The 21,504-nt window shown below is 38.2% G+C and overlaps 4 protein-coding genes across 4 annotated transcripts; 2 read left to right on the top strand and 2 right to left on the bottom strand.

Moving 5' to 3' along the window:
• Positions 1 to 56: 56 nt before the first annotated feature.
• LOC140795146 (uncharacterized) lies at positions 57 to 5,857 on the bottom strand. Its single transcript, XM_073147549.1, has 6 exons — positions 4,625 to 5,857; positions 3,822 to 3,913; positions 3,107 to 3,181; positions 2,840 to 2,901; positions 1,988 to 2,057; positions 57 to 922 (listed from the first exon to the last, which is right to left on the bottom strand). Exons 1-6 carry the CDS (start codon positions 5,718 to 5,720, stop codon positions 251 to 253), a joined length of 2,067 nt encoding a protein of 688 aa, XP_073003650.1. The 5' UTR covers positions 5,721 to 5,857; the 3' UTR covers positions 57 to 250.
• Positions 5,858 to 7,355: 1,498 nt separating this feature from the next.
• LOC140795204 (aberrant root formation protein 4) lies at positions 7,356 to 13,237 on the bottom strand. The gene is made up of 14 exons (XM_073147642.1): positions 12,924 to 13,237; positions 12,691 to 12,843; positions 12,461 to 12,610; positions 11,799 to 11,871; positions 11,313 to 11,491; positions 11,142 to 11,201; positions 10,849 to 11,003; positions 10,683 to 10,750; positions 9,592 to 9,863; positions 9,444 to 9,515; positions 9,277 to 9,354; positions 8,989 to 9,186; positions 7,836 to 7,887; positions 7,356 to 7,640 (listed from the first exon to the last, which is right to left on the bottom strand). Exons 1-14 carry the CDS (start codon positions 12,978 to 12,980, stop codon positions 7,423 to 7,425), a joined length of 1,785 nt encoding a protein of 594 aa, XP_073003743.1. The 5' UTR covers positions 12,981 to 13,237; the 3' UTR covers positions 7,356 to 7,422.
• Positions 13,175 to 15,607, top strand: LOC140795205 (peptidyl-prolyl cis-trans isomerase CYP28, chloroplastic). Its single transcript, XM_073147643.1, has 2 exons — positions 13,175 to 13,955; positions 15,273 to 15,607. Exons 1-2 carry the CDS (start codon positions 13,238 to 13,240, stop codon positions 15,479 to 15,481), a joined length of 927 nt encoding a protein of 308 aa, XP_073003744.1. The 5' UTR covers positions 13,175 to 13,237; the 3' UTR covers positions 15,482 to 15,607.
• Positions 15,608 to 16,230: 623 nt separating this feature from the next.
• On the top strand, positions 16,231 to 20,584 carry LOC140795152 (chaperone protein dnaJ A7A, chloroplastic-like). Its single transcript, XM_073147558.1, has 8 exons — positions 16,231 to 16,408; positions 16,956 to 17,141; positions 17,483 to 17,624; positions 17,765 to 17,822; positions 18,471 to 18,513; positions 19,160 to 19,208; positions 19,310 to 19,396; positions 19,505 to 20,584. Exons 2-8 carry the CDS (start codon positions 17,014 to 17,016, stop codon positions 20,351 to 20,353), a joined length of 1,356 nt encoding a protein of 451 aa, XP_073003659.1. The 5' UTR covers positions 16,231 to 16,408; positions 16,956 to 17,013; the 3' UTR covers positions 20,354 to 20,584.
• Positions 20,585 to 21,504: the final 920 nt, after the last annotated feature.

Here is a 21,504-nt window from a genome sequence, read left to right as displayed (position 1 = left end):
AAATTGTACTTTGGAATTGTAATTTATATAGAACGACTCCACTGTCATCTTACATCTAACTGCAACCATAAATTTATACATAAACTTCAGCTTCTTTTGTTCTTCTGTAAAAATTTGGATCAGTCAACCATATTAATGAACAAGATTTGCATCTTGGAAGTAACAGAATAGTTTCTTTTTCCTTCCTCTTATACATAAGAGAGGAAAGAAATATAGCATCATTTACATTGACGAATTATCAAGATTCATTCTATGACTTGGCCCCTAATCCCCGTAACTTTGGCCTCCTAGCTGCAGTCAATGGATTCAGCATCCCCTGTGCGTCCTTCCCCAAGCCTGTACCTGGGATAAAACCCATTTGTGCCATCAGCCGGGATCCAAATCCCTTGGTATGTTTCTCAAAAGCACCAATATTTTTCGGTTCCACTTTCATGTTAGTTGTGAAACTTTTTTGTTCCAATTTCGTGTCAGTTGTATCAGCTGTGAATTGAATGCCAAGCCCTAAAGACTTCGGCCGTTTGATAGGTTCAATGGGTTGAACTATTCCTTGACCATCTTTTCCCAGGCCATGACCCTCGACAAATCCCATCTTAGCCATCATTCTAGAACCAAAGCCTTTGGTATGCACCTCAAAAGCACCCAACTTTGAAGAGGTATTCTCAACAACTTTCTCACATGAGATGCTTCTATTTGAGTTGGCAGCCACTAAATCAACTTGCATTGTGCCACAGGAGATAAAAGAGACGGGGCGTTCCGCATATAAGACTGAGCTCTGTTTTTCAGTATGTTTTTTCTTTCCTTGCAATTCACGATTCCTTCTTAGTTTGTCTGGAGCAGATGAACCTTTTGATTTTGCCTGAGGTTTGTCCTTTCTGACAGGATTGACAACAAAGTCACCGTCCTCAATGCTTGTTCCAATAAGCTGAAAAAAAAAGGTATATCAACAACAAATATGTCTAACAGTCATTTTTTAGACAGAAAACTAGGAAAGAGTTCCCGTGAGATCATCTCCCTCGATCACTCTTTTCCATAGAAAACATAGGCCCCACAACTCTACTATACCCATAATGACATAATCAGGCTGCCGTGAGAAAAGTGAAGCATAAAAACTATTAGCTGACTTCTGAGTTCTGAAAGTTTATCACCAGTAATGCATCCGTCCTTCACCACCAACAACACCACTCCTATCCAAGCTATCTTAACTCTAAGCGAGTCCAGAAACAACCAAAATATGAACACTGTCTAGAAAAGGCTGCATGCCGATAAGAACACCATTGATGTGCTAATCTTAACATGGAGAAAAGTTCAAATAAGCACTCAAAGAACTAGAACAAATAGTGGACTAATTATTTCAGTACTAAAAACAGTTATTCTGCCTATCTGATCATTGAGATGGTCCAAAAACATCCAAGTTATTGTCTACAAAATTGGCAGCAGCTTTTATCATCCTTACTTAATCAACTATCAATCAAGTGGTGCTACATAAGATCAATATAAATTGTAGATTCACATGTTGCATAAAATCCCCATCATAGCTAGTGTATGTTTTTGTAGATAAAATCTTGTCAAAGTTCTGGATAAGTAAAACAAAATTTTACAGTGAAAGAAGATTATCATGAATGTCAGCCGGAACAACTGAGAGGAGCATGGTCATATTGACAACTTCAGTATTTTAGTGTTTTAACTACAGTTTGGACACAAAAATGGCAAAACAGAATAGAAGATTAATAGTATACAAGTAGCTTTGCAGAAATGCGAAATGTCTACAACTTAAAAATAGAAATGTTAAATAACTCGAAAGACTGTGGAATAGTTTAATTATAATAACAAAGAAGGCCTAGAGAAGGGAGATTAGCAAGCAGGTACAAGACAAAGGCAGAAGATCTGACAACAACAGATTTATCAATCCCTGAATATAGAAAATAAATCTAGAAAATATTGCAAAAAAGGAAATAACATTGTTATAGGATATACAGGATATGATTACCTTATCAAGTCGAATTTGATCAGTTGAAGATGGCAAGCATGTTTGTCCAGTTCGTACCACAGTGATAAATCTGGAAAGAAGGTTCATCAGTTTGAGTCGATAATTTGCTAAGAGGAGCAACTGTCATATACTGTCACAACAAAATTTACGGGATGTTTCAACTACTGTATCTTGATGATCTAACAAAAGCTCTCAAGAAACATTATAGGGATCTACTATTAAGAAAAACTGTCCTCAAAATGGAAAATTCCTGAAATATCAGATAATTTGATCAATAAACAAAAGTTTGATGGTGAGTCCTGAAGAGCCATTATCACAATATAGATGCTCCCATGCCAATGAGCAGCAGATCATTGGCGTCATGCATTTCATACATAAAGGTCCAGATCTGTGAGCCATTATTGGTAATAGTAGCTTCTACATTCCATTTGGTATGATCCGGGCAGTGTTTTAACTGATCCTTACGTAGGAGACGTGAGCCTATATGGCATTTCATGTTTAACTTAAGTTAAAAAGAACTGCATAAAATGTGCAACTGATTAGTTATTTCTCATGGAACCAAAAGAAGTATTTACTCTTTGCAAGATATAATAAATTTTAGAAGTACTGTAGAAGTGAAACCATGAAAAAAAGATAATCAGATATGAGTATGCTCTAGTAGTTTTATTCACTAATATCGAATCTAACTGATCCCTAAAAGAATGTAAATTAACATAATGACTCAAAAATCGCAAGAGCTGACCAAGTAGTTCTACTAGTGAATTGTCATCTCTGACTTGGGAAGCTTCTGCAATCGTGATATTTGAGCTAAATTGCAAGATAACTAATATAGAGCCCTCTCAATATTATTACCTTTTCTTGCCTGAACCTTGGCAACCACTACGTAAGCGATATATTGATGCTAGGCGTTGCACCTAGAAAATAAAATAAGATTAAAATAAGACCTAATAACACCCAACTCATATTAAACATGCAACCATACAGAAGAATATAACTTTCAATCAGACTATGGAAGAATGATAATTACAAGTAGAAAGCATAGGGATCTTTTGTTATTCACACTATCAACAATGGAATGAATCTATTCAAAGTAGCCAAACTTATGAGACAGAACCATACCTGGGAACAATCGCGGGAATGCATTGGATGGAAAGAAAACATGTCGACCTCATCTACAACCAGCTGCCTCAGTTTCTACAGATTGAAGTACAGCTTTATAATTTTAAATCACTAACACGAAAACTTGATTCAATGCGTCAGAGCCTAAACTAGCATGAAACTGTGCAAACAATTCATATATAAGTAGAAAGGCTTTTCATTTCTGTGAAAAAAAGAAGATAAGTTTCAAAATGCTTCACGCTGATGACGCAAACAGAGAAGCCTAAAAGTTAGAGAATTTTCTAAAGAAAAATAAAAGGAGAAAACGAATGACCACCACCATGAAGTTAAAATTGTGCAGAATCAACAAAAGATGACACAACAAACCGAAGAGAAAACACTTAAAGTGAAACAAACAATCAGCATAATTAGACATCAAAATTCTAATTGCACAGTGAAATAAGCAATTGTGTGTTGCCCATAGATGCTAGATTGATTTTCTTGATAGTATAAGGTGGTCCAAAATTGAAGTTCAAGGAATTGAAAAAAAAAATTACCTACATTCTTCTAAATATGATAAAAATGCACATATTATTAAATATTAGACTACAGGGAGTCGGTCAAGTGATAACCAAGAACACAAGCCTGTTTTACTGCAATCAAGCTGAGGTATATAACTAAGATTGTATATGAACAGTTCAAAGAAAATTTAAGCAAAATCAATAGTTAGCCTTACAGAATTTATTTGCCCTAAATCAACCCCTCGATTGATCATGCGCTGCTGGCGCTTCACAGCAATAAGTTCTTTCCGGTGTTTCTTCTTTTCACCTGGAGTATACGAAACATTATTCATTCCAAATTAGACCCCCAATATAGTTAACTTTGTCACATAGTGTCCTTTCATGTAACATAAAGGTTAGAAAGGAAAATGAGCATACACCATTTGACCACCAAAAAGTGGTTGAATGCAATCTACTTGGTGATAATTCTCAAAGGACAAGCGAAGCATAGAAAGATACAGTAGAAGTCTAAAATGACAAGCTAAACAATAACAACTCTACTAGACAAGCTAATGCACTCTAGGCTCAGCTGCACATTTAAATGGTATTCTTTTTTTTTTTTTTTTTAAGGGCTCAGATTTGATTCTGGGCAACCAAAATAAAAAGTGCGGATCAATTACTTGATAAAAGCAAGCTTGTTTTGTAGCTACAATATTTCTCATTTTTGTCAAATCCACTAGGTAAGTTAAACAGAGAAACTACCCACAAAGCCAGGATCAAAATTGAAGCAAATAATTGGAACCATAAAGTTGCTTATCAATTTATCATGCCCAAGATGCAAGCCCGTGAACTTGGCCTTTTTCTACAGAATTAAGAGCTATAATATATAGAGCAGCCATTACATATTTACATGAAGTGCATTAACATTCGCATGATGGATCAAGATTGATCTATATGAATTAAAAGACTAGAGAAAGCTGCCTAGGAGCTTCAAATTCCCAAACTCAAACAAAGCCAAATTGATAGGGGTTGACTGTACCTGGAAAACCACTACGCACTTTACTCTTCCGACTCTCGTAAGGCCAAGACCGAGAAAGGTGAGCAGAAGTCTTCTTCCTCCTTGAAGCTATCCGAGGATCCTTCACCGGCAACACATCATCCAACACCAAAAGCTCAAAATTTGGGAGAGCCGGCATACCTTTTGGCTTGCCCTTTCCTTTCTTTGATCTGGGTTTTTTCATTCCGTACCCTTCTGAAGCATTCATCAGAGCAGCTCCTCCCAATTTCTCATCATTCCCCTCACTGCTATCCCAACTTTTCAAGAATCCATCCTCATCCCATTCCTCCAACTTCTGTGTAGCCAACCAATTAGCGCTCAGCAACTCCGCACTGCCACCAATTCCTTCCAGGTAATCCTCCACCACCTCATCATCAATATCAGAATCATCATCTGAGGAAATCCCATCCTCCTCCGAAGAATCGTCACTCTCATCTTCCACGGAGACGCCATCATCTTCTTCTTGATCATCATCATCGCTATCATCATCGTCTTCATCGGAAACATCAATTTCCTCCTCTGGCGAAGAAGTGTCCTCCGTGTACACCCTAATGCCTCCGATCGACAAAAAGCCATCATTTTCTCGCTCTTTCTTGACCTCTGGCGTCAAGAAAGAATCCATTCCCACCGATCCTGCCTCAGATTCCTTTTCTTGTTCTTCCTCCTCCTGATCACGGAATCCCAATCCAGCACCTCCAACTACAGCCGGATCCTGATCGGAATCTTGCTCCTCCTGAAACCCCAATCCCAGACCTCCGACCACCGCTGGATCGTACGAGTAAGAAGGGACTTCCACGTTCGGATCCGAACAGGGGCTCGGGTCCACGAAGGCCGGGAGGACATCGCCGGAGTCGGTGGAGAGGGAGGGGTAGGTGTAGGTATAAGCGAAGGCTTTTCCGCTTACCTGCGGGCGGGCGGAACTGGGATTCCTCCCGCCTCGAGATTCGGAATTTCCGGGGCTTCCGGCGGACCGGAAGAGACCGGAGAAAAGGCGGGACCCACTACCGCCGCCGCCGTCAGCTTGGGATCTTCCACCGGATTTAGGATTCTTGCCTGACCTCCGCCTTCCGCCGCCCATGGCGTTCTTTTACTCTATTTTTTTCTTTCGTCTTCTCTCTCGTTTGCCGTCGTTGAGATAGGAGAGGTGGGAAGGAGACAAATGGAAGCGAGGGGAGGAGAGAGCGGTGGAGAAAACACGTGAGCGATGCATGCGGTAGGAGTATCGGGCCGACTTCGGGTTGGGCTTAGTTTACTTCTGGAAACCCGATCCGGTATCTTCGGGCTTAAGGGTTTAGTTTTAAAAATAATGAAACAGTTATTTTGATCATTTATAATTATTATATTATCTTCTCACGATTATTGTTAGAATTCCTTTATAATTATATTTTACAAGTATTTGGAGATCCCATCTAATTATTATAATTTAAACTATTTATTTCATTTAGAATTCCTCTGCACAGGGACAAATTGGTAATTAACCCTTTTGGGATAAAAGGGGTGGGATTATCCCAATTATTTCATCTGGGCCAAAACCAAAAGCTAGGATAAAATATCTGAATAAATCTTCCCTATCCCAACTACCGAAACAGGCCCAGGTACTAGTCTGTTACAAAATTTATTTTAAGAAGTTTCATTATAATACTTATTGCAATCTCTTACCCTTATTGAAATACTCTGTAGTTATTTTTCACGTCTCATTACTCTTTTAAATCTCTCTCATAAATAGAAATTATGATAGCTTATCTGAGGATCCAAGATTAGTTGCCTCTCCACGGATCGACAATAGCAACAAAATTAATAATATTATCAATAAATGAGCAACAGAATCAACAGACTAAAGTATTAAACCACCTTCATTCATCTCATGCAGAGTTGATGAATCTTGACTATAATTTATTGAGGTAGATGTTATAAGAATGTAATTTAGTTTCCTTTTATTTTTTCTCTTAGTTATATTAGTTGTTTTGTAGTTTTTGATCTACTGTCTTGTCCTATTTGATTTTATTGGTTAACTCTTCACCAAATAGTAATTTGTCTTAGTGAAACCATTTGTTGATGCAATTATTACGTGATGGATGACTCTTAATGTAAACGTAGAATTATTAAAGCTTCCCTCTTTCGTCTCCTATGGTTCCTATCAAACAGAGTATTGTAATTTTCTTCCACCTATCCCTTCCCATTAGATTGGTCGGATTAGTCGGGTTGAGTAACTCAAATAATTTATAAAATTTTAAATAGGATAATATAAATGCGATCACGATCTATTTATTAAATGGATAGAAATTATACTCACAAATACAATCCTTTTAAAGTTATAGATTTAAAATTTATAAATTATTTGATTATAAGCAAATTTATACTTATTATAAAACATATCTTTTTAAGGTTATAAATATATTTCTTTTTTCTGTTGTAAAAAAGTTAATCAAGATATAAATAAGTTAATCAGAAGAAATGAGTCTTATCATAAACAAATTATTGTATCATAAATAAATTAATTGAATTGAGGTAATAAATATAAACACGACTCATTTAATAATCGGATCAAACGGATTAGCAGATTTATAAACTGAATCTAATTAAATTAAATCTAAATCTATTTAAAAACTGAGTTATCGAATCAGATTAATTTTCGCTGCTCTTACTTTCCACCCCTCTTTAATCATTAACGGTTTCTCTCTAAAAAAAGAAGAAAGAAAAGAATATAATCACATTAACAAATAATGATTGTTGTGATTCAACTAAAGAGAATTCATATTCAGAATCTTAAAAAAGACATATCAGGATTTTTTCATGCTCTCTTCCACCAATTCGATACAGCGGTACAGTACCAATTGAATGGGATTTAAGGCACACGAAATGCAATCAGAAAGCTCATCGGCATCCTTCTCGGTTTCTGCTTGAATTCCTGTGATAAGTGTTCGAAGAGGGAGGAGCCAATCAAAATAAACCTTTTTCAGAATTTTCTCTGAGAAAATAGTAGTTCGGTTCCTAGTTCCTGTTAGCAGACGGTGAACATCAGAGACATTAGTTCCTCCATCAAATTCCTCAACCAATTGAAGGAAAATGAGAACTTCATCTGAACTATTATGTATGAAGTCTAGATAAAAATGACTATTGACGTTAGAAGACCAATAATATCTGACACAAGACCCAAGTTTTGGCAAAGTAACCATGTTCAAGAGTAGCTTACCAGTTGACTCTGTTATCAGAATAAACCTCAGCAAGTTCAGTGCAGATAATATCTGTACATATACGAGCGAAAGTCAGAAAGTAACACACACATACACAATCAAAGCAGTAGACAGATTGCATCAGTTGTATAAATCCTAATGCTGCTCCCAACTACCAACATAGGCATCATGATTCCTTGCGACTAATAAAATTTGTGAATTTAGCAATAACATGCTACATTAAATTTGTCCACATAGGTAGCAATATTTCTAAGCAACAAGCAGCCACTGATACCTATTTACCTTGAAGATAACCAAACTAACAAAGCATGCCCATTTACCTCGTTTAAAAGAAATTTACTGGTATAGCATATCAGCAGCATACATAAAGTTATACTGCTGATGTATCTGCATATAACAGCAATGCATACAGATATGCATGTAAATAAATGAAGTTTTAAATCATTTAAGTCTAAACTTTAAGCATGCATAAAAGTAGCAGAACACAGATATTTATCTTGAAGTCCTCCCAAAAACATGATTATTTGATCACTTTTCAAGAGCAAGCTCAGTTGATCCTTCCGCCACGTGATCCATAGCACTCAAATTTCTTAATCCGGATCAGAAGATTGCTTGGCTGTCCTTTCAATCCACTATGTCGGTTGAAGAATAGTGAATATTCATGCTTCCCCTCACTCATTAGATATAACCATCTAGCAGATATTCAAGTAAAGAAGTCAAGCCCGTGCAGAAGAAACATTCTTTTGTCTCTGGTTTGATGATTGTACATGCTACAAAATCCGGTACATTCCGTTTCTTTGTTCTCAGTTTCCATTTTCCAGATTCACGAAAAAGCAATTGGAAGAGGGTGGCAATTAGCCGATTTCTACTTCCAGTGGTTCAAGTCCACTGGCACCTTAACTGATAGCTCTTCCTTCCTTCATTTACAGGTTTACGTAGAAGTCAAAAAGTCATAATCCCATCTCTTCCACTATCAGTTTATTGATTAAATAGGCCATATATGTATATATGATCAAATATTATCTAATTATACTTGTCCAATCCCCTGAGTGGACAAACTGAGCATCAACAGGCTTGCTTGCTGATGCAGGACTGGAACATTAAGAAATTATATATTCTTTTATCAACAAGGGATAAGCATAGAGAAAGTACCGGTTCACTTTGTTCAGGAAGGGCAGGAGGCCCTCCTTCAGGGGGCTTCAGGGTCAGCTCCACCAGGTCAAAGGCATGAGAGCTCCAATACAGACACTGCATTCCATTTTGGAATTGGTTGTCTTTAACACTCCTAATATCTTTTTGATGGTTTTCCGCTAGAATTTCCTCTTTCACAAGGTCAATGAGAATTGCAGTCTGTGCAAAAACGTAAATACAGTAATAACAGAACTGAGAATTCAAACTTAAAAAGAAACATAGTTTGTTTCTTCACATTGTACATCCTACCATGCTTGGAGAATTGCTATTTGTGATAAGAGCCTTTAACACGTCGAAACGGTGGGAGGATGGGATATCTGCATATAGCTGATCATATTTGATGTGAAAAAGGGTGTTAGACTAACTATATATCAAAGGGATAAGGAAACATGAAGCTGGCCCTTCAAAAGGCATACTTTTTTCAGGGCAGCAAAGGCTTTCTTCCGTAATGATGCATCTGAAGCGCCAATCATGATCCTCTCAATGGCCTGTGATATTCTTGAAACTATGAGATTATCCAAAAATTTTAAAGATCTGTTGGACAGAGAAAGAGGAAAATGGTACCTGGAGAGTGACGAAATGGCTGGGCGCAAAGGGTGAAAAATCTATAGAGTCATTATCAGATTCTTCAGACCTATCTCCGTCCATAATACTCAATAATAGCTCTATAGTTTTAGATTTTAATTCCCATGGATAATCAATTGAGGCTAATGCACGTTTCAACATTCCCACAGCTTGCCACCTTTCAATACAGATGTTCTGCATTTTCTTGAGGACAAATTCCAACTGTTCTCCAGCAGAATTTGCAATATCATCAGATGCATAGCCCCATATAACTGAAGAAATATTTAAGCTGAATGATTACTATTGAAATTACAGAGAGAAAGAAAGATAATCAATATATTTCAAAAGTCAGCAATAGGAAATTAATATAGTTGAGAATTCACATGTGAGGGAATAGTCCCACATTGCAAAGAGAATAAAAGTGAAATGATAGAAATATCTCTTGGGCCCTCACCTAATTGTTCAATGGATTGGATAAAGATTCTATGGTCATGTCAAATTCTCTTTTACCTAGATTTGGACTCTCTTTTTCTCAAAGATTAGTATCAGAGCTGTTGTTAGGAGCGATCTTGGACTACTATCTAAAGTGATTTGGTATGACCCACTTGAAGGCTTATGTCCAGCAAGGATTCTAGGTTAGGACAAGGGTGCTCAACATTAATGTAGAGAATCAAATGAATAGGTTCCCAGCGATGCAACTAAGGGCACATACAAACTTTTGAGATTGGATGGATAACGAAATTAGATACATAACTTGGTTAAGAGTTGTACAATACTGGATCTGGACAGGAGTGAGGTTCATATGTGAAGGGGTATTCTGTTCAGAATTCATATAGGTCATATCCTCACATTGGAAAATGAGTAAAAAAGTGAAAAGATAGATACTGACTCTGGAGCCTTCACCTAATGGATTAAGCCCTTGGGTTGGAAAATGACTCTATGGTTGCACCAAACCCTCTTTCACTTAGACTCCTCCTCCCCAACAAAGCACAAGAAACGTGAAGGCTGAAGCAAGTAATTTTTAAAAAACAATAAGTAAATAGACAATATTCAGAGAGGGGGGAATCTTGAAATGATAAAGGAGATGAAACCTGCAAGAGCTGCACCATCCATAGCTAAAGGAAAGCAGTTCATGAAGTCATCACTGTCCTCTACATCACTTTTGAGAAGATGCATAAGAAAAGTTGGCAAAAGAAAAACTAGAAAATAAATACAGAAAAGCTTGATAAAGAGAGGACTGAGGACCGTTATAGTTACCTTTTAGAGATCTCAGTAGTAGCTGAGGCAACATTAGACCCACTTATTAGACCAAAATAAGAGAACCCACAAAAAGGGAGGAACTTCGAGAGCTGAAGAACAAAAGAACCACAGCTTGAAATAATATGCTTTTGTCTGCTTCTAGATATAAGAGCCTGAAAAAATATATTGATGAAACATGCCATCAGTTCATAAAAGAAAACCCCAACAAGAAGGAGGGAGTAAATATATTAAATTATTAACTCTGCATGAGCCCTCAGAGATAAATTAAAGCATTCTCTTCCATACTCAACTATATTTTGCAAGACATAAAGACCAAGTATAGCGCAAAGCTCTCCTTTCATTCTTCCCACCTATTACAAACCAATAAAAATTATGCAACATTAATCAGGCTTCAAGCACAGAACGGTTGGAGATAGAGATATCTTCTGGTATATTAGCTCCTCCATAAGAGATATACAAACCATTTTTTCACAAATTTCTTGGACAGAGGTTCCGATTCTAATTGCCGCTTCAAATAAATTTTCAACAGTATCTTTAGCTTCCTCATGACTATCCATAGATATCTCATATAGAACTTTGAGAATAATTGGAAGAACCACCTTTACTTGTTCAACATGACGCCTCTGAATGAAAATAAGCACTGAAACAATTTAACATTAGATAGACATCCATATCCCGAAACTCTGAATGTTCACTAAATATATTGCAATTTCTACTAGCTTTAAAATAATGATAGAAGTTATCTACTAAAAAACTGAGAGCTGAAACTGCGTCACTAGGGTAAAACATAAATTAAGCTTGCAACTTTACTTTTTGAAGGGCAAAGTTAAACTTGTTCAATAATCTAGTGATGTATATTTATGCCAATTCATGATACAATGTTATGGAGTCAATGCCCTGACTCCTGAGGTATCTGCAACATAAGGTGACCACTCAGAAATCCATACCTTTTGCAAGTCCATCCAAGAGCACAATAAAATATGTTGGTTCCACTGACACTCTAATATGCGTATCCAGTGCCTGCACAATTTCAATTGTAAAATATTTATCAAATCCAATCAAAAGCAAAAATTGTTGAGATGGAATCTTACTTAACCACAATGATCAAAAGACAAGCATGTGAAGCAAATTCCTATTTCAAAAGTGCCATAATATAGGAAGTTGTTAAAGAATCTAGCTGAATTAAGAAATACAGGAATCAATCTACTGGAAAAGATAGATCAGAAAAATTGCACTAATGGGAAACAAATATTTGTGGAAAATCGTGAGAAAGATAAAAAAAAGCATATGGAAGTCATCAGTAGTAAGAAACAGCAGAGATGTTAAGTAACAAAATAATTGAATGAGATCCCGGATAAGGTATTATAACCTTGCAAGCTCCAACAGTCCAATAGATATAGATAATGAGACAATTTGCTGTTCATGGAGTATGTAGTATGTATTTAAATAGAAGAGATAAACACAAAGAACACGTGCAAATCACAATCTCCTGTTATATCCTCAGCAATTCAGCTACTATTAAAAACCAAATAGCATACCGAACTTAAGTTGGTTAAGAATGATCCACGTCCTTATAATCAACAACTCAGAATAAATCGATGGCGCCAACCTCGCAGAGGATAGAAAGCATTTCGCGTGGACTACAGGTGCACACAAGATGTTCGACGATACTCTTAGCAAGTTCTCTGCACTTGTCCGATAAAGCTCCAAACTTTGCCACCACTTTGGGCAGCTCAAACGATAATGCATCAATAACCATCTGCCTCCACATCGAATACTATAAAATTTACTCCCTCAATTCGGTCGAAATATCTTTGGACTAAAAAAAGTACAATGGACCTGATTCGACGAAGGAGATGAGAGAAACCGATGGATCTCGACGAGCAACTCTTCAGAAAGGTTATCATCCTCTAATTCGGAGATGGAATTGAGGAGATCGGATACTGCGGCTACGGCGGCATTGGAAGCGACAAGATCGCCGGATTCAGATGACTGAGGAGAGAGAAAGACGAAGGATTTGAGCAGTAAGTAAGTGAGTGAGAAATTGGAGATGGATGCGTTGCGTAGCTTACCTGAGAGCAGGCTTGAAGGGCTTCTTGGAGGCGAAGCCAAGAAGAAGAGGAAGACATCTCTCTTTCTAGAGAAGTCCTCCGGCCAGGGGAGAGGGGTTTAAGAACTAGGAAAGGTCAAGAGTTGTTTTATGGAATCAGATAGATATCCGCTAGTGTGTGCTTTGCTGATATTACGGAGAAGAAAGGGTGTAATGTGCAAATAGTGGAAATTATTTAGGGTTTAGAACGATAACTCAGTAAACTGTAGGGTTCTATATGAAAATTTGCAACTCAATATCCGATCCTCCTCTCGACCTCATACCATTAGCTTCCTCATGGCGTCCCCAGCCCCGTTCCCTCCCCATCTCCGCCACCTCCATTCGCCACCCCACAGACCCCAAAACCCTAACCATAACCACCTCCCCATATCTCGCCGCTCCCTCCTCGTCCTACCCTTCTCCTCTTCCCTCCTCCCCCTCTCCTCCGCTGCCGCCGACTCCACCACCGCTGCCACCACCCCATCCTCCTCCCCCGCCGTCACCGACCGCGTCTTCATGGACTTCTCCCTCTGTCCCAACTACCTCCGCCCTGACCGTCCCATCGGTGCCGGCGACCTCTCCGCCTCCGGCGCCTGCCCCGACGCCATCCCCATCGGCCGCGTCGTCTTCGGCCTCTACGGTCGCCTCCTTCCCATCACCACCACAAACTTCAAGGCCGCGTGCGCCACCGCCGCCTACCGCGGCGTCCTCGTCCATAAGCTCCTCCCCGGCCGCTTCTTCGTCTCTGGCCGCCAGGGTCGGCGAAGGGATAAGGGGGAGGTCCTCCAGCCGCCGCCTGGTTTGGCGTCAAATGTGGAGACCATCGACCCCAAGGCGTTCCAGCTGAAGCATACGCGGCCGGGGACGCTGTCGCTATGCTTGTCTCTAAATGACGATGACGACGAGATCAAGCTCAATCCGGAGTACCATAATATGGAGTTCTTGGTCACGACCGGGCCGGGGCCGTGCCCGGAGCTTGATGACCAGAACATGGTCTTCGGGACTGTCCTCGAAGGTAAGAAGCTAATCTACTCAAATTCTAAATTTGTATACATTGCAGAAACCCTTCTAATCTGACCATGTAACTAATTTGAGATGAAGACGTAATAGACAAGGAAATTTTCACAGCACCAACTCATTGGTTAAGGTCTCTGTCAGTAATTAAATGGGATTTTGATGCCTAAGGCCTTGAATCATTACATTTTTGTCTGTTACATTCCTATATACGCATACTGCAACTCCACTAGTGATCTACAGAAAATAACAGCATACTTATTGCCAGGAGAAGACTCAACATTGGAACTCTTTAGTTGTTGTATAAGATTTGTCTGAGATACTACGGTAGATTATATTGGGGAACACAGTCTACATGAAATTTGATTAACCTACATTTTGTATTTCTATGTACGATTGTGTATGCTTGGAGAAAACAATAGTAGACCGATCTATCTGTCTTGATACCTTTTTAAATTTATTTGGTACTACCAAGGTGGATGTATATTCAAGATTGCCGCATCCTGGATGCCAATTGGTTTTGGAATAAACTTTGAAGGAAGGAGGACTAGTAACTGACACTATACTATTTCATTTGTTAAACTTTTTTGGAGAGAAAGCCCATTGGCTCTCTACTGTTTCATTTTAAGAGGAAGTTTTGCTGTATTTCTCACCAAAAAAGGAACTAGTTTGGACTAAAAGCAGACATCTAGCAGCTAGTTCATTATTCCGAAACGACATGGTCCGGCTAAGCCTTCTCCATTTGCAAGGCCTACAGGTATTAAGAATTATGAGATGCTCACTGAAACTACCTCAACTAGGCTAGTTTGCTGATACCCTTGGATCACCTATTTTAGTAAATATGTAATCCAAGGGTATATCACTGAAACAAATGTGTCATCAACTTGATTGGACAACCTGAGTTTCAATAGATTCTGTGATGATAATAAGTCATACATGTGCCTCGTCAGAAGTCCAGGATATTATTAAAATGTTACCGATGGCGCATTGAGCTTCCAAATATTACCAAGAAATTAGAAATCAGTTAAAGGATCACTTTGCCGTCTTCGTACTGATGTTGTATGATATAGGAACAATTGTTTCTGCGGTCAACTTTTGTTATCAATAGTTAACGGTCAGCAGTGATATAGCATCCTTCATACATACAAATTTTTATGGTTAATACTGAATTACTTCTCTTAGTAGATCACTCTTTCGTTGTGACCGCAGCATTTGCATATTTTTCTTGTGAACTTAACTCCTTGTTTTATTTTCAAATGTTTGATATTAGGGTATCTGGGTGTGCTTCCTAATGATTCCTATATATATTGTTCTTCAGGAATGGATGTTGTTACCTCTATAGCTAGCATTCCTACTTATAAGCCGGCTGAAAGGATTCGCCAATTCAATGATTTTGCTGAGTTCCTCGGCGATGAGAGGGCCCAGACAGCTCGCGCAATGTGGGACCGTCCTCTTAAAACAGTTTATATCAGTGACTGTGGGGAGCTGAAAGTGACAAACCCTTCGCTTTCCCCTATTTTACCTTGATAAATAAGAGAAATATTGTTAATCTGGAAGAGCTAATTTTGTTGAATCTGTAATACTTCTACTCTTTTGTAACAAAAATGGTCTATATCAACTTATGTAAGAGCCATTTGCTGCTTCATAGCCCAATTGCCATCATTGTTTTGTGTACAGAATTCTCCATGAATATACCAGAAATTTTATCTCAATATTCATTAGAAAATCAAATGTATGAAAAATTTTATGAGTTCTTGGGGCTTACATCATCTTGGAGATAATACATATCGTATTAAACATATGCAAAGGAGGCATTAACCAAATACTAATAATTTCCTTACTGCTCACATGTAAAATAGCACATCGAAGAAGGAAATCAAGGATAGCTAAGGAACTTTTCAATTGTATGTAATTTGTGAACATAAGCATTTGACTCAATTTAAAATATATCCATCTGAACCAATGAAATAATACTTAAACAGTTAAAACGAGCTCATAGTATACTGGGTTTGTTTGAGTTTGAACTTTAACAAATTGAGAAATATTAAGTTTGTAGAAGAAAAAGAAAAAGAAGAAGAAAGTATTCGATGTGAGCTAGTTTATCTTTCGAGCTCTAAAAAAATCGATCCGAGCTCAATTGGCTTGCGAGCCAGATTGGCAACTTGCAATCCGAATGGATCCTTAGAGCCCACTAAATTGGCTTGCATCATCTCACTCTAATCCGACGGTTCACAATTCATCTTCATACATGATCCCCCATCAGGTCTCGCTTCCTTAATTCTTATCACATCCTTCACGGCCGTAGGAGTAAGTATTTAGTAGCGAGAGAGAGTGGAGAGCGGGCGCGGCGAGAAGAGAAGAGACGAGCTTCTCCTCCCTCTCCTCCGCCACCTCTCTCTCCCTATCTCTGTCTCTCTAGCTCCAGAGTTTCCCTTATTCTCTGCGCCAATCCAGGTATTAACCCTCTCGATCTTCTTCGTCTCTTTCTTACTTTTCCTCTATGATTCGGCACTCGAAATCATTCGGACGGATTTGAACTAATTCAGACGGATTTGGAGAGCAGTTCCGTCTGTGCTAAAAAAAGTGTCCTTTTCTTGTTTCTGAAAGTTGTTGCTTGCTAATGGGTAGGGCTTGTGATTGGGAGGAGAGGCAGGCAGGTGAAATAGAAATTACCAAATTGCCGTTATGTAGTACTCAAGTCTTCGATTTATTGTGACTGAATCGATCATTCCTATTTTTTAAGTTTGAAACTTTTTTGTTCTGAGCCTGGAAACAACATCGAAGTGGCTTGATATATTTGTCAATCTTGAGCAATGTGCTAATGTGTTACCTGCTCTTTGCTGGAGGTTTCACCTTTCTCATTTGTTGAACTATACAACTTTTAAAAGTGCCTTAACTAAAGGATGAAATGTTACTTCCTACTATATTTTCTGTAATGTGGTTTGCACAAAGATACTCTATTTTGTAAGGTGACATAACTTGCCTTTTTTTGTGTTTGTAGTGAAGAGTTGAAGTCATCTGGACACTAGAGTCTGGACTTTATTATCAGGAGCTATCGGATGTCGACCATACAGTGCGTAGGTGCTTCTGCACCTCAATTGAGAGCACAACCTCGAGAGACATTTATGTATACATCACCAGGATCAAAGGCATGCCAGTTTAATAAGTCGTTGATGTTCCAAAACAGGTAAGTGTACTTTGTGCATGATTTACCATTTGGACTTACTGAAGGCTCAAAAAATGACTGACTATTTCATTGTTCTAAGTTCAGAACTTATTTACATGATTTCTTACGTTTTTTGTAAGTTTCCTTTGTGGAGTTGCACTAGATATTAAAAATAATGTCCAGTTAGTTAGCAAAAGTGCATCATATTTTTAAGTTTAGATAGACATAGGATGAATGGAAATTGAGAATTTTAGGAAAAACTGTCTGGAGACTTTTTCTACTTACACTAGAAAGAGTATTTATAATTTTTTCACGAATTATTATAATTATCTTGTGCCTTAGTATTTGCTGTATTTATGCAGTACTACAGTCAGACAGAAACATTTGGCTTCATCCAGTGCAAGTTTCTATTCTCCAGTGTCTTCATCTGCTCTATTTGATCATATAAAATCACCAAAGCTCCAGCATTGTAGAGGTTCATGTCTTGTTGTTAGAGCTAGTAGTGTAAGTTCCTTTATGGTTTTCTGTTCTTTCTATTTATTTGCGAATGTGTGATCTTTAAAACATAAGCCAACTGATAACACTGATTTTTATGCAAATATATGATTATCGGTGGTAGTTAAGATTTATATCTTCCTTTACAGGATTACTACTCCATCCTTGGCGTGTCCAATAGTGCTAGTAAATCGGAAATCAAAAGCGGTGAGAGTCCTTTGGTGGTTCTGGCTACGTGCTAAGTTGCATATTTGTGTTTCTCTGATACTATGATACTCTTGAGTTATGTTACCACTTTGAAGTCTAGAAGTTAGTTTCTTCTCTTGACCTCATTTTTTTGCATTTTTACATTGTATTTAAATCTTTAGAATAGGCTAGTTATCTTTTAAGCTAGGTTGGACTGACTGGTTGTCATATGCTGTGACCTTGTAAAAGTTATAACCCATGCTGACCGTCTGCCACATTAATTATGCTTATTGCATGGACTTGTATGTAACTGGCCATATATACATTTATATCTAGACAACAGATATTACTACGTTTACATCTAAAAAGAAAGTCTTAACACCTTCTTAGCCATTGAATGCACCTTTAGAATTCACAAAAAGCTCGTCATTATGAAATTAAGTTAGTATTTATTTTTATCTCTCCTTTTAGGATTAGTTTTTCACAATCCCAATGTCCAGTCATTTGGCCAATGTCTCAAAGTTTAACGTAAAGTCTCTCTCTCTCTCTCTCTCTCTCACACACACACACACACACACACACTATATATATATATATATCTTGTAATCACCTACTAAAATACCTTAGTTTCTATTTGATATTGATTAAGTTGTTTTTCCTGTTGCCCAGCTTATAGGAAACTTGCTAGGAGTTATCATCCAGATGTGAACAAGTGAGTATATGTATATCATAATAATCATGTTCTTGTATCAAATAAATTTGTATACTCTTAAGTTATTTGTTTTCTTTAAGGTTCTTTAAGGACAATGATGAGTCATGAACATCATTCCATAGCATTCCATAGATCTTTTATGCAATTTATTTGTTTACTCTTTTAGAGTGTACCTCCAGAAATATCAGATATTGCTTTTAAACTTAAAATGTCCATTTCCTTTTCAAGTTGAGCTGTTCATGCTAAAGGGTTTGTTTTCTTCATAGCATCCAGATATATTCTTGTTGTCTTGATGAGGATGTTCTACGTCTCCCCACTACTCTGTGCTTTGGCTGAAATAGTGTCCAATCGGGAAGAGGGCTAGAAATCCATCCCCAATTCTAAAGAATGCCAAGATATTATGTTGAAACAAGTGAATCATGGGGAAAATGTTTGTAACTTTTTACCCCAAAACTGAAGAAAAAGTGTCAGGCTTAAATTAGTGAAATTGTCGACCGTTATAGATCACTGACTCATTGTATATCTTCGTTCTTCTCGCTGTTTAAAGGTCACTTTATATGTTTCTTGATTATGCTGATAATGTATTACTGGTTTACTAGTTCTGTGAGAATTTGAAACTAACACTGCTCATGTATTTTCTCTGTAGAGAATCAGGGGCAGAACAAAAGTTCAAGGAGATCAGCAATGCATATGAGGTCAGGCCCATCTGATGGTTGTGTTATTTCATCCACCAAGTTTAATACCACGAATCATGTTTTATTTTCCAGAGGTCTCCTTGACAGTTATTCTATTGCAGGTATTGTCTGATGATGAGAAGCGATCTATATATGATAGGTATGGAGAAGCTGGTCTAAAAGGCTCGGGCATGGGCATGGGCATGGGGGTAGGTGTCAAAATGAGATGGGTTATCTAGATATTTGAATCTGAGCATTTGCTGATAACTTTTTACCATCTGTGACTGCTTTAACTTGTGAACTTTCTGGTGTGGCAGGATTTTAGCAACCCTTTTGATCTCTTCGAGTCATTGTTTGAAGGGATGGGTGGAATGGGTGGGATGGGAGGAAGCCAAGCTGCTCGTAATCGACCAATGCAAGGTGATGATGAGAGCTACAACCTTGTCCTGAAATTCAAAGAAGCAGTTTTTGGCGTGGAGAAAGAGATTGAAATAGCCCGATTGGAGAGCTGCAGAACTTGTGATGGGTCTGGTGCCAAACCTGGAATGAAGCCAAGCAAGTGCAGAACTTGTGGAGGTCAAGGCCAAGTTGTCACCTCGACAAGAACCCCACTTGGTGTATTCCAGCAAGTCATGGTTTGCTCTACTTGTGGTGGTACTGGTGAATTCTCTACCCCATGCAATACATGTGGAGGTGACGGACGTGTCAGGAAGAGTAAGAAGATTGGTCTAAAAGTTCCAGCAGGAGTTAACTCCGGTAGCCGGCTGAGGGTCCGGTCGGAGGGTAATGCTGGAAGAAAAGGAGGTCCGCCTGGAGACCTTTATGTTTTCCTTGAAGTTTTATCAGATGCTGTGCTCAAGCGGGATGAGACAAACATTCTCTACACATGCAAGGTGCCATATATAGATGCAATTCTTGGGACCACAGTTAAGGTCCCAACAGTAGATGGAGCGGTGGATCTGAAGATACCGGCAGGCATCCAGCCAGGCTCAACATTGGTGATGGCAAAGAAAGGGGTTCCATTCCTTGGAAAGCCAAACATTAGAGGTGATCAATTAGTGCTTGTTCAGGTGGAGATTCCAAAGAGACTGAAAACCGAAGAGAGGAAGCTGATCGAAGAGCTTGCGAGCCTTAACAAGAAGAAAACTGCAAACACTAGGATATAGTTAAACTCTGTTCCCATGTTTGAGTCGAAAACATTTTGCAGCCTCCTTGATTACTCTCACAGTGCTACAGCAGTGAGCATGAGATGGTGATTTAGAGATCACATACTAATGGCAAGGCAATTTTTTTTTCCAGGGAGTAGTGTAGTTTATAGATGCAGTTCCTCAATTAGAAAGAAACATTTAGAGGCTATGCTGTTTGCTTGAAATATAAGTTAAATTTCTTTCATAAAATTGTGCATAAATTTCATGGTCAAAAGTTTCACTTCATTTGACTCTTTTGAAAGGTCTTTTGCGCTTTTGAAACACCTCTTGTTTGTGTGGATCTGAGTACAATAGGGGCTTAGCCATGCAATAACTCCAGAAAGCAGCAGCCTTCTGTAGGCCAGCCATAGCAGTGAGTACACAACCCTTGGGAAAAGGGAAGGACTCTGTCACCATAGACAAATTTATGAGCTGAGGTCAGATGGCCTCAGAAGCCTTTCATTGCCCTTTTATGAACGTTGTCCTCCTCCAGTTCTTTCCAACAAACTCAAACCACAAAATTGATTCCCCAAAATAGCAGCAGGCTTTGAACATATATAACAGCAGCAACAGCAGCACCTTCATTGCATGCCACATGCAGAGGCCCAGACAAAACTCTGAGCTGAAAAGCCTAACACTTGGCTTCTCCTGTCACAATGACAAGGAAAATCTACCAAGCCATTAGCAAATCTACTTACTATGAACATCCACATGATATCAGTCTCTGTTGCCTTTCTCTGGGGCAAAGGGAAGTCAACAAATTGGATTCCTCTTTTTTAGCATCTCCTTGATGAGCAAAAGTGCAAGAATAAAAAAAATTCATCGATAATTAGATCCTACCAGTAGTACTGATTTGAGGTCTTCTTTCATCATGACAGAAGTTATGGGCTTAAATCTCATTATTTGCATATAATTGAAGTTTTATTGTGATTATGATGAAGAGCTCATAATCTATCAAACAAAAAGTGTAGATAATTCTCTTATTTTATTTGTCTAAATCAAGGAACATAATTAGGGCTAAAATTTGAAAGGATAAAATGATGAAATGATTCGAATACTCAACTCAACCTAATTGGAAAAGAAAGGCCTTTTGTCTCTATCATAATTGTAATTTAACCTACACCATTATT

Source organism: Typha latifolia, chromosome 9 (genome assembly GCF_019914945.1).
Source record: "Typha latifolia isolate L0001 chromosome 9, TyphaL0001v2, whole genome shotgun sequence".
Taxonomy (NCBI): Eukaryota; Viridiplantae; Streptophyta; class Magnoliopsida; order Poales; family Typhaceae; genus Typha; species Typha latifolia.
Note: the sequence above shows the minus strand (reverse complement) of the source record. Positions and strands in the feature narration are given on the sequence as shown.